Here is a 13,243-nt window from a genome sequence, read left to right as displayed (position 1 = left end):
AGGGAGGCCTTATTCCCTCTGAGGAGTAGATGGATGTGGGAAAGGGGAAAAGGGGGGTGGGAGAAGGAGAAGGAGAAGGAGAGGGAACTGGGGTTGGTATGTAAAATAAAAAATAAAATTGAAAAAAAGAAAGGAATGAAGGCAGAATGAAGACATTTTCAGGGAAAAGGAAATTCAGCTTATTTGTTGCTAGCAGAACAAGAAAAACCCTAGGAAGTTCTGGTGGCTAAAAGGAAGTTTACTGGCTGAGAATTTAGGTTAGAGCATTAGAAAGGTAACTGGGTAAGTAAGAGTTCCACCTTTGAGGGCTCCCCAAACCAAGTCACTCGCACAGATGCAGGGATATTAGAGTAAGATCTGTGTGTACTTGTGGGGGCACCAGACCTTGAGCAGAAACCCACTTCCCCTTCGGCCTGGGAGCAGGCATCTGTGTAATGTTTACTGAAAACAATTCAGTGCTTTAAAGCTCTTCATAGGGCTGAGATAAGGGCTTGCTCACTGAAATACCATGCCTTTCACACCTCCTACGGCTAGATGCCTCTTCCTGTTTCCCTGTGGTGTCTCCCCGATTCTGGGGCCGGAGATTAGACCACCAGCCAGGAGGAAAGAATGGTATGTAGATGAATGGCAGAAGTCCTTAAAAAAGGGAAGCTCCTTTTTCTTAGAGAGACTTCTCCTGAGACTTCTCCTGAGACTTCTCCTGAGACTTCTCTCTCCTAAGCGGACTTGGAATCTCCTCCTAAGCTGACTTGGGAAGCATAAAGTTTTCTTAAAGCAACCGACCGGTCTCTGTGTCATCTATCCCGACCACCTCGCTACATTCTCGGATGCAGGCCGCACAGCAGGTGCGACAATTGAACGAGCCAGTCCATGGTTCATTACTGGGGGAAATTTAAATATTCCAGATTGGGAGGAGGTTCGCCGTGATCTTCATAGACTTTTACGAAAGGAGGGATCTGAGTCCTTACCCCCTACGACATTCTCCTTATGGAGATTAGTGAGGGGAGCGCTTTTGACAGATAAGGTTCGTCACCGCCAGGTAGTTCAGGACACAAAAGAGGCTTTTTTTAGAATTACAAGAGACTGAGACTCAAGCCTCCTTGAGTTCAGGGGCAGAGAGTGATGATGAATCATCTGAAGGGACCCTGACTGAAACTAGAGGCTCCATTGTTAGTGAGGATGAAGGGGAGTCTCTTAGTAACAACAAAAAAACGGGTAGAGATCTCCGGGCGCGACCCAAACAGAAGAACTCCGGTCAGAATCGGTTATATCCTTCTCTATCAGACCTAGAAAATGGAAGTAGCTCAGACTCAGACTCGTCACAGTCTGAAAAGGAACGGTTACTTGCTGAGATCGCGGCCCTTAAAAAAAGAACTAAAAAAGATTCAATTTAAGGAAAGACAGGACAGGGAGAGAAACCCTTCCCCATACTCTGAGATAGCCCAGTCCTGCTCGGACCTGGAGGGAAGACCCAGAGGAGGGGTCCAATGCTGCCCGGTGGTGGCCCCAGTAATGGAAGTTCCAGATCCGAACAATTCTGGACAGGTCATTCGGCGTCATAACCCTTTAAATTTTAAGGAGATAAAACAACTTAAAGAGGCAACTTTAAATTATGGAGCACAGGCTCCCTTTACACTTTCCTTAATGGAATCTTTTGCGTCTCTTAACTTGACACCTAGTGATTGGCAGCAGCTTTGCCGAGCGACTCTATCAGGGGGAGATTATTTGATTTGGAGAGGTGAGTTTCAGGAAAGATGCAGCCAGACAGCCCAAAGAAATGCACAGGCCGGACAGCCCCAGAGAAATGTGGAGATGCTTACCGGGAGTGGTCAATACGCCACCATTCAGCAACAAATGCAATATGACATCGCAGTCTATGCCCAAGTGGCAGCAGTGGCCCAAGGGGCTTGGAAAGCATTGCCTTCCAAGGAAGGAGGGGATCATCTGTCCAAAGTCCTTCAAGGACCCTCTGAACCTTTTCAAGACTTCGTAGACCGTCTCAGTCAGGTAGCAGAAAGAATATTTGGGGGTATTGGGCCTGCGATGCCAGTCATCAAGCAGATGGCATTTGAAAATGCAAATAAGTACTGTAAGGAGGCCCTTCGCCCCTATCGTAATAAAAGTCTAAATGACTACATCCGGATCTGTAGGGACATTGATGGAAACTTCATCCAGGGCCAAGTGTTAGCTGCTGCTATTCAGCCCCAAGTGGGGAAAGAAAGACCCACTCTGGGAAGGAGAAAAACATGTTTCAGCTGCGGTAGGGAGGGACACTTCCGTAGAGAGTGCCCTCAAAATAGTACTACGGGTCTCAAGAGACCTGGTATATGCTCCCGTTGCCAAAGGGGATATCATTGGGCCAAAGACTGCTACTCTAAAACTGACCGGGAGGGAAATTTCCTTCCTGCTAATAATAATCAGGGAAACGGGAGGAGGGCCCCGCCCCAGGGCCCCAAAACCAATGTGTACGGGGCAATGACCCCTGCTCCGGGCAGTGGCAGGATTCATTTTCTCCCCCAGAGCAACCCCTTCATATCTCAGACCTCCTTAGAGCCACCTCGGGAGTGCAGGATTGGACCTCGCTCCCTCTGCCTGGGCAATCCTAACACCGGAAATGGGGATCCAGGCCCTCCCTACTGGGGTGCATGGGCCATTGCCCCCAGGCACGGTCGGACTACTCTTGGGACGGTCCAGTACTATTCTTCGAGGCATCCAGGTACACCCTGGTGTTATAGACCAGGATAGTGAGGGGGAGATTAAAATAATGACATCAGTGGGCAGTGGGGTTGTTGCCATCCCTGCAGGAGAACGGATTGCTCAGTTACTCCTTCTCCCTACAGCTCCTTGTGAGGCTAGAAAAATTAAAGAGAAAAGGGGCAACCAAGGTTTTGGAAGTACCGGCCCAGCAGCATTTTGGGTAGCCACTATGGAGAACCACCCCAGCTTACATTAAAGATAGAAGGCAAGTTCTTTAGGGGCGTCTTAGATTCTGGGGCAGATTTCTCTGTCCTCTCAGATAAATTCTGGCCCCCCGCTTGGCCGAAGGGGAAGTGGGTTTCTGCTCAAGGTCTGGTGTCCCCACATGTACTATTAGGAGGATTGCAATAGAATCTTGGTCTCTTCATTCAGTCTTGCTGTGCTGTCTCCTTTGCCTCTAAATGAAAGCGTTACAGGAGTATGATTGGTGTAGTCCTGTAAACTGGGAAAACCTGCGCCATAACATAAAGAAAACATGGTGCTATTCTCTTTACTTGCAAGTTTCTGGCAATCTTTGAAACATCTTTGCTGTAGAGAAGAAATATATACTGTAATTCTCAGAGAAACCACCGATAATGCAATGAAGTATATGTTAGCTACTTTTCTTAGGACAAGATATCTGACAGAAGCAACTTAAAGAAGGGAGAATTTATTGGCTCACAGTTTTAGGAACTATAGTCCATTATGGCAGGAAAGGAATGCAAAGTAGATACAGTTTGTTCATATTTGTATAGATCTGGAAGCAGAAAGCTCTAACTGGAATGAGATTTCTCCAGGGCCCACTCTAGTGACCCACTTCTGCTGGCTAGACCACAGCTCCAAAATTCTAGTTTTTCAAAACAGCGCCCTAGGCTGGGGACAAAGTGAATGTGCCTACACATGAGCATGTAAAGGGTATCTCACATCCAGCTCATAGCAAAACATAATGGAAAAGCCAATTTAGAAATTTAGTCTGATTCTGACTGTTTTTGTAATTACTGGAAACTGAATCTAGGGCCCCATATATGCCAGGCAAATGCTCTGACACTGAGCTATCTTTCTGGCCCTAAATTGTGACCTGAAATAATTCAGGGGCTGAGTATGTAGTTCAGTGGTAGTGTTAATTCCAAAGATGTGAGGAAAAATACAACTGACCCAAATCATCATGACCAAATTAATTAAAACAAGCAAATAATTAAAGCAAGGTGTTTTATTCATATGCAAAGGTTGACTCCCTAAGGCAGGGTGTGAGAGGTCAGCATTGGATGTGAAGAAGACGGGGCTTTATAGCTCAGTGGTAGGAGGTTTCCAAATAGATGATTTGGTGGGCAAAATAGGTGGGGTTAAAGGAGCAGAACACAAGCATAACAAGTTAGTCCCCCCTGAAACAAAGGTTGCAAAGTGGGCATAACAAAGTAGTCAAAACAACAGGTAGTCATAGCAAGGAAGTAATAGGTGGCATGTAACCCTTTGAAACAAAGACATGATTGCCATTCCTAGAACAGGCAGTACAGAACCATTTGTAGTTAAGGTTACAGGTGGGGCATAGCCCAATCCTTGAGAGATAGAGGTTTAATCATAAACAGAAATGAACCTAGCTATCTTTATTAAAAGATAGCTTTTAAACCTAAAGTGGAGGCAGGCTGGTTCTTCAGTAGAGTGCGTGTTTAAAATGAGTGAAGCCCTGAGTTTCATCTCCAGCACTGAAAACAAAAAGAACAAACAAATACGTAGAAAAAAATGTGAGAATGTTAAGAAATTAATGAAAGATTGCTTTTCTGCCTCTCTCCACAAACTCCAAAAAATAATTAGGGAAGTGTCCTGGAACCCTGCATGGATGTATATGTATATAAAACTTTTCAAAAGTTTTGTAGCTTACCTTTACATATTAATCAATAGTATATAAAATCTGGTGTCAGGCTACAAGTTTACCTCATTCTGTTTAATAGCTATATGTATTTCAGGTAACATGTATTATCATTTGCATATCCATTGCCGTATTAATAAACATGTAGGTTACCCTTAAAATTTTACCTCTATGTTGTTGTTATTATTTTGCTGTGTAGCAGTACCACAGATTCGGTGTTTAGAACAGCACAAATTGATTGATTGTCTCACAGTTCTGACAGTCTCGTACTGGTTTATTGTCAGCCTGTGTACTGGACTGGTTCTGGATGGATACTGGGAGGGAAATGCCCTTTCACTGCCTAGAAGTCATTCTATCACCTCAACCACAGCTTCTGTTATCTGTGGGCTTCTCTTACATCTGAGTCTTTCTTATGAGGACAGTTGTCATTACAGCTCTACCTGCATAGTAATCTAGTAGTCTGCCTATCTCACAATCCTGAAGGTAAACAATTCCAGAGTCCATTTTCTCATGCATGACACATTCACAGGTCCTGTAACCAGCCTGCCAGGGACCCTTCTGGAGGAATGTCCCTACATAGTGGTAAGAATGTTGTGGTGGAGTCAGTCCCAGTAGTGAAAATGCAAGGTTAGCATGATAAGCCTTCCCATTTTGATGGATTTTCAGTAAAATACTCACCCATAGCATTGTTACAAAGCTTTAATACCTTCGTCTGTATTGTACAAGAATCTCTTTTGCTTGTGTTATCTCTTATTTTGGGATTAAGTTTCTTTTGGAAGAAATTACTTTTTTCTGTGTTTGTTGTTTCTTTGTTTGTTTGAGACAGGGTTTCTCTGTGTAGTCCTGGCTGTCCTGGAACTCGCTCTATAGACCAGGCTAGCTTCAAACTCATAGAGATCATCTGCCTCTGCCTCCTGGGTGTTGGGATTAAAGGTATGCACCACCACCACCAGGCTGAAATTACTTTCTTAAGGACTCTCTGGTACCTGTAGAGTTTTGCAAATCCTATGGTTCTTTTGATTTTCATAGTGAATAGAAACCTATCTGGTAGTGTCTTAGAGGTCTGTTTACCTGAACTCAAACCCTGGTTCTACCATTTTTTTTGCTAGTATTCTCTTGGGAAGGTTACTTGTTTATTTATTTATTGAGTGTGTGTGTATGCACCACAGCACAAGTGTGGGGATCAGAGGACCACTTGTAGGAGTTGGTTCTGCGTTGGTGCTCAGCCATCAAACTCAGGTTGTCAAGACTAGACAACAAGTGCCTTTACCTACTGAGTCAACTCCTGACCTAGGTTACTTAACCTTCCTAGGCCTGCTTTTCCATTTGCAAAGTACTTCAACTATACATAGCCTCTTCCATAGAGGGTTTTCATAAGATTTAAAGGCAATAGTATATGCAGAGTTCCTACCACAATTCCTAACATGCTCATTAAACTATTTCTTCTTTATTTTTTATGTCCATGGAGTTCTTTGTGTTTGGTTGGCATTCCCTCAGCTTTCTTGCACTGCTCTCCGTGTGCTCTGACTTATGTTGTTCTTCTTTCTTTTACTTAGGTTTTGAGTGAGGGAATGCTGTGCTTGTTTAGAAACACTATAAAATTCTAGGTTGGGACTTTAATTCCCTACTGTCAGGGACTCTGCCCCCACAATCCCTAATCTCCACAGCTGGTGTCATGTGTCTTTGATTCTAGTAGGTTCTCAGTAACTACTTGCTTAGTGAAATAGTTAAGAACTATTGCCCAAAAATGACATAACAGGTGATTCAGAATACTTAGTACACTGAGATAGTTTTAGAATTCCTTGATAAGCATCAAGTGTCACCTTCATCCTGGAAGGTGATGGTCTATGGCAGTGGTTCTCAACCTTCCTAATAACTGTGACCCTTTAATACAGTTCCACATGTTGTGGTGACTCCTAACCATAAAATTATTTTTGTTGCTACTTCATAATTGTAATTTTGCTACTGTTATGAATTGTAATGTAAATATCTGATATGTAGGATATCTGATACGTGACCCCTGTGAAAGAGCCATTTATTCCCCCAGGGGGTTGTGACCCACAGATTGAGAACTGTTGTTCTAGGGTACTCAAGAATGGGTTTACTCTTTTCAGGAGCCTGTGACATTCAGGGATGTGGCCCTGTTCTTCAGCCAGGATGAGTGGTTGCATCTGGACTCTGCACAGAGAAGCCTGTACCGTGAGGTGATGCTGGAGAACTACAGCAACCTGGCCTCACTGGGTAAGGGTTTTTGCCTCTAACCAGTGTATTAGATGCTGGTCTTTGAGTTCAGAGTCCACTTTTTTCTACTCCGTTATGCTGCCGGGGAAAGTCAGATCTCTGAGGAGTTGAAAGCATGTTTTTTCTCCGACTCCTTTTATGCTCCCTTCTCTTTTCTTTGCCCTTCCTTGCACCCTGCTCCCAGTCAGTTTTCTGACACAGGACAGTTTAGAGTCTTAAATCATATAAGATATTTAGATGTTGTTGAAAACTGTACAGGAATACCCTGTGTCAGAGAAGTTCATTTCCAGAACCATGTATTAATTTTGAATTGGACCTTGCTTCTTGCTCCATGTTCTAACTTCACTTCTCCTCTGGAAGTGATCACACTGCATGCCCCGTCTTCTAAGACTGACTTTCTCTGCTTTTGAGTCAGGTGAGTGGCATAAGATTGCTCTTTAGGCCATTCATCCCAACTCTATTCCCTTTCTCATGAGCAGGGATCCAGGTTTCAATACCTCGGGTGATTCACAAATTGCAGAAAGGACAAGATCCCTGCATGGAAAGAAAAGACCTTGAAGACACCTGCTTAGGTGAGTAAGACATTGGGAAATGGAGACACAGGAGTTTGCATGAATATGAAAGGGCAATTGCAACAGTGACATTCTTGTAAGTAATGAGCCCTATTGTGATGTTCAGGGCCCATTGTTTTTTTAACAGATAGCTTGTTGACTTGCAGCCATCTAAATGCAATGATGTAACATTAATCCATTCTCAGTATAGATTGAGTAAAGAAAACTGAATTTTAGTTCAGAGTTCTTTTTTTTTTTTTTTTGGGTTTTACGAGACAGGGTTTCTCTGTATTGTTTTGGAGGCTATCAGTCCAGCCCGGCCTCGAACTCACAGAGATCTGCCTGCCTCTGCCTCCCGAGTGCTGGGATTAAAGGCATGTGCCACCACCACCTGGCTAGTTCAGAGTTCTTAACATGAACTTAAACTAAATCTTTTTCCCTAGAGTCAGAGCTGAACTTGGGGTTGGGCATACTCAGACCTTCAGGACAAACTAACTTCACAAAACTTACAGATTTTCGTTATATTCATGAGATTCCTACAAAGATATTAGAGTCTTCTGGTTCCAGATTATAGAAGAAGTGAATATAGTACTTCTCATTTGGCCTAACAGAAAGGTAGACAGTGATGAGAAACAGCAAGAAAAACGTTACTCTTTCAGTCTGAAGTGTAGATTGGTACACATAGCTGACTTGCTCTATAGTTTTTCCTTTTGATCAGTGTCTTGGACTTAGGTCAAACATGGCTACAGCTGTGTTTGGGGCTGTTATAATTTTTAAGATCCAAATCTCATCTTTTTAACAGAGATGCTTTCCCCCCTCCTCAAGCTGTGATGAAATTACAGTTGAATGGGAAGTCACAATTTTAAGAAAAACAGCCCAAATATTTTAAAATTATTGACTTTAAAATTATTTCAGAGGAAGCATGGGGGAAATACAATGAAAGTGACTTGTGAGTAGAAGAAAGTAAAGGGAACTACCTGCCCACCCCTTCTGTACACAGAGCAGGAAGTGAGGGAACCTGAGGAATTCCATGGTGCTTAGCTTCAGCTTATCATGTCACGTTGCTCCATATCCTTAAGTCTTCTGCTCTGTCTTGGTCTGTCCTTCCTGCTTAATTCTTTTTCTCTCGAACTGCAGTCCTTCATCTTTAGCATTGATTTGTTAGACTCCATACTGGAGCACAGTGGGGGAGAACCTTTACCTGTGTCCTGCCCTACTCCTTAACCCATTTGCTTCTTATCATCCTGCCTCCCCTCCAGATCTAGGTCCATGTTTGGTGTCAGACTGCACCAAACCTCTTTCATGTGTGTTGTTGCCAATCTCATTGACCTTCTGATACATCCATGTCTCTCTTCCAGCAAAGGAAGAATAAATTCTTCCAATTCTTTTCAGATTTCCAGATTTGGCCAAGGGTAGAAGCACTGCCTTCCAAACAAGACGTTTTTATTGAAGAAACATCTCATGGGTTAATAAAGTATGAATCCACTGAGGGTACTCACTGGAAAACTAACTTTGGAGAAGTTGTGAAATCTCAGAGCCTAATAACACAGGAACAAGAAAAGAAAGTTCATGAGCAGGAGGCGGCTTCACCCAAGGAGACTCTCAGTGAAGATGGAAATTCCACAGACCCTGAGCTGGGAAAACCATTATTTATCAGTGAAGCACTTGTCTCACAAGAGAGTGATCCCCAAGAAAGGGTACCTAGTATGTATGACACTGTGGAGAAAGATTTACCACAGGATTTTGATTTAATGAGAAGCTTCCAGATTTACGCAGGAAAAAAACCTTATGTCTGCAGTGAATGTGGGAAGGCTTTTAGTCAAAGTCTCCATCTTCTTGAGCACCACAGGATTCACACTGGGGAGAAACCTTACAAGTGTAACGAGTGTGAGAAATGCTTCAGCCATAGATCTTCTCTCCTGGCTCACCAGAGAACCCACACCGGAGAGAAGCCATACAAGTGTAGTGAGTGTGAGAAAGCATTCGGCAGCAGTTCCACACTCATCAAACACCTGAGGGTGCACACTGGAGAGAAACCTTACTGTTGCCGGGAATGTGGGAAGGCCTTCAGCCAGTGTTCAACTCTCACTGTGCATCAGAGGATTCACACTGGAGAAAAGCTCTATAAATGTGCTGAGTGTGACAAGGCCTTTAATTGCAGAGCAAAGCTCCACAGACACCAGAGAATCCACACAGGGGAGAAACCCTACAAATGTGCTGAGTGTGGGAAAGGCTACAGTCAGTTTCCATCCCTAGCTGAACACCAGAGACTCCATACTGGAGAACAGCTTTGCCAGTGCTTGCAATGTGGGAGAACCTTTACACGTGTCTCTACCCTTATTGAACATCAGAGAATTCATACTGGGCAGAAACCATATCAATGCAATGAATGTGGGAAGACCTTCAACCAGTATTCATCCTTCAATGAACATCGGAAGATTCATACTGGGGAGAAACTTTACACGTGTGAAGAATGTGGGAAAGCCTTTGGCTGTAAATCAAACCTTTATCGACACCAGAGGATCCATACTGGAGAGAAACCCTATCAGTGTAATCAGTGTGGAAAGGCCTTCAGCCAGTATTCGTTCCTAACTGAACACGAGCGAATCCATACTGGAGAGAAGCTCTACAAATGTATGGAGTGTGGGAAGGCCTATAGTTATAGGTCAAACCTTTGTAGACACAAAAAGGTTCACCTTAAAGAAAGGCTCTATAAATGGAAAGAATATGGAGCACCTTTTATCTATGGATCATCCCTTACTCCGTATCAGAAATTTCTGAGAGGAGACAAGCCCGAGGATTTTAATTCATCCCTCTAATCCAAGACAGCAGCCAGAAGAGTAACTAGAGTACAAATCCAAATAGATTTCAACTTTTTTACTTTACAACAAATACTTACTACTAAATCATATGCAGTTGAACAGTGAAAATACCAAGAATGGTGATGGCAACCATTTAAGATTTATTACAAAAAAAATTGAATATCATTTTTTAAATTCATAGAAAAAGTATGAAGGCCTCATTTAAAAACAAAACACATGAGTAACTGTTTCATATAAACATTGTTTCATGACTTTTCTTTTCAAGATGGTCTCTGAAATAGTTGATAATATGAAGAATTGTGGGGCCTCAGTCCCTAAAACGGTGAGCTGGTCTAGGGAGAACTCGTTTTCATAAAGAGCCACTGCAGAGGAAGAGAATAATTTGTTGTTTATCAACAATAGAACTCTTTATGAAGTGCCCCTTATACAGCATACATGTTTGTATGTATGCATATATATTCATATATACACATATATGATTTTATGTATTTATGGTCATGTCATTTAATAGTGAGGATACAGTTTGGAAATGCTCCATTAGGCAGTTTCGTCTTTATAGAAGCATCATTGTACTTGCACAACCCTAGATGGTCTGGGTCAGCTAATCAGCATGATCTCTTGAGGTGATTAACATACCATACTTTTAAAAAAATTGAGATTATAATTTAATTACATTTTTCCTTTCTCTTTTTCCATATGCATATATCCATACTTTTATAGTATTTTTTATTGATTTGCTAGTTTATTTTAGATAGGGTCTCACTATGTAGCCTAGGATGGCCTTGATCTCATTATATAGCTCAGACTGACTTTGAACTTGTAGTCTTATTGCATCAACTTCCCACATACTGGGATTGCAGTCATGAGCCATCATGCTTGGTGTAAATTTTATTAATAGGATGTGTACACTCTAAAATATAGATAAAAATATAGTATAGCAAGTGAATAAATTAGTAATATAGTTTGTCACCATCATCATATGTCATGTACTGTACATAGTTGTGTGTGCTGCAATGTCATCTGGCTGCCAGCACAGCAGGTTTATTTGCACAAGTGAGTATTGAATTGTGCCTAAGGTGTTATGATGGTTATAAAGTCATGACAGCTCTGATGTCATTAGACAAGTGGGAATTTTCCAGGCCAGTTATAGTCTAATGAGACCACTGTGATATATGTTGTCTATCATTGACCAAAACATCATCATAGGCAAATGGCTGCATGCACATACTCTCATATACAGGGGTAGATGTGTGTGCCAATGTGTATACTCTGTTTACTAACTTAGAATTTACTTTTTCAAATTAAATACTTCCCCAAAGGGAAACTTTCATTTGCTTGCCTGTGTTTGTAGTGGATCTGGTTTTGTATAGCTGAATAGTCACAGTACTGTAGAAGTTGGCCTGAGCAGACACAGGTAGGCAGATTGTCATCCAAGCAGTATATTATATGTTGCAGAAGGCTGATGTTGACAGAATCTCTTGCTATGAATCTGGTAGCACAATAGGACCAGGAGGGATTTTAATTTATAACCTTTCAAGAATCGAGGTCTTCAGCTCTGATAATCTATGGTAGTAACAGGTTCATTTCTATCCTCAAGGCTCAAGAACACTATTTGTTTTGTAACCTGTTCAAATGTTAATGCTAGTGATATAATCATTTATCTTTGGAGTTTCCTCTAGCTTTGGTCTTAGTAGTAGAGTTGAGAACATACCTCCTTTTCTTCTGTCTCTGATTATACCTGCTTCTATAATAACTACTTAAATTCTCAAAGCCAACGAAGGTCCAGATAGTGGTATTGCTTTGGTATGCTTCCATGTAAGGCTGCCTTTTTATTATACAACTTCTAATACTCTTTTTTTCTTCATAGTGCTGACGACTGAATCCAGGGCCTTGTTCATGCTTAGGAGGTGCTCTACTGCTGAGCTATTTCTCCAGCCCTTAGGATTTAAGTATAAAGTTATAGATGAATATTTTATATTAAACAATCTATTCATCATCTTAATATTTTAAATCTCCCCTAGTCCTTTTTCCTTACCCAATTGGTTTGTCATTTTAGAAATTACTCTAAACATTAATTAGACCCTTCTGTTTGAGGAAAGAATTAGAATTAAGCAGGCATTCAGCATAATATGTTTCTTGATTTACTTCTTTTGGCTCATCAGAGTAGTTTTATGTGTTTACGTGTATTTGTAGAAAAAATAAGGCTTCAAATGAACCTCAGACTTTCTTATGTCCCTGGTGGCCATGTGCATGCTCAGTGCCCACTTTCTGGTTTGCAAATGCTATTCACCATCAAAAGGACTCAGGACTCCTTGAAAAAAAGACTGGTTGCATGTTTGGTTCAGAGGGAATATAAATGTACCTAGAGTGTATTCTTATGATAAAACATCATTTTAGAATTACTAATATAATATAGATGGACATGGGGACTAACGTGAAGGTGCATCCTTTGGTCAAACTTAGGATACTTCAAACATCATACTCATGACGGGCTTGGATGTAATATCTTCCAAAGGTTATGGAAAAAAAGTTTATAAAATTATTTGAAGAAAGCCATCTTTAAATATGCACACAAACAATAAGCTTAGAAAAAATTGTTTAGTAACTGTCATTGTCATTAAATCTTGTAAAAAAATGATTGATGGTAAACCTACTACATAAAAAAAAATTAAGAAACATTGCTTAACCCCAAAGAGCACAGCTGTTAGTTGCAGAAGAAGCACCTGCTTTCATATTGAGCTCTGGCAAGTAGAGTCCCCTGCATGTGAGCAACAGCCGTTGAGGTTTCTGCCAAGGCCTTAGAAACACACTATTATTTATGACACACTGCCAAAACCAGTTAGTGAAAGTCTACAGAAATCTCTTATCTGGACTTCCCTTCCTATTTACAAAGAATTGAGGGTAACAAGTTAGATTATACAGTAATATAGTTTGAGACATCAGAAATGATCATTGAATTGTACTTTTTAAATAGTCAACATTTTAGAACAAAACATGAACTTTTTTTTTCCAAGACACCTGAGACA

General features: G+C 41.5%; 1 protein-coding gene across 2 annotated transcripts in view; it reads left to right on the top strand.

Annotated features, from left to right (window-relative positions):
- The window catches only part of Znf879 (zinc finger protein 879), a 32,309-nt gene extending 20,762 nt beyond the window's left edge, over nt 1-11,547 (top strand). For both annotated transcript variants that reach the window (XM_013114753.3, XM_013114752.3), the window contains exons 3-5: nt 6,718-6,844; nt 7,324-7,416; nt 8,788-11,547. In XM_013114753.3, the coding sequence (XP_012970207.1) occupies nt 6,718-6,844; nt 7,324-7,416; nt 8,788-10,214 (1,647 nt within the window). In that variant the 3' untranslated portion in view covers nt 10,215-11,547. The remainder of the gene's footprint in view (nt 1-6,717; nt 6,845-7,323; nt 7,417-8,787) is intronic.
- The last annotated feature ends 1,696 nt before the right edge of the window (nt 11,548-13,243 follow it).

Source organism: Mesocricetus auratus, unplaced genomic scaffold (assembly GCF_017639785.1).
Source record: "Mesocricetus auratus isolate SY011 unplaced genomic scaffold, BCM_Maur_2.0 Super-Scaffold_100007, whole genome shotgun sequence".
In the NCBI taxonomy this organism is placed as follows: Eukaryota; Metazoa; Chordata; class Mammalia; order Rodentia; family Cricetidae; genus Mesocricetus; species Mesocricetus auratus.
The sequence above is the reverse complement of the archived record's forward strand: the minus strand, read 5'-3'. Positions and strand labels throughout refer to the sequence as shown.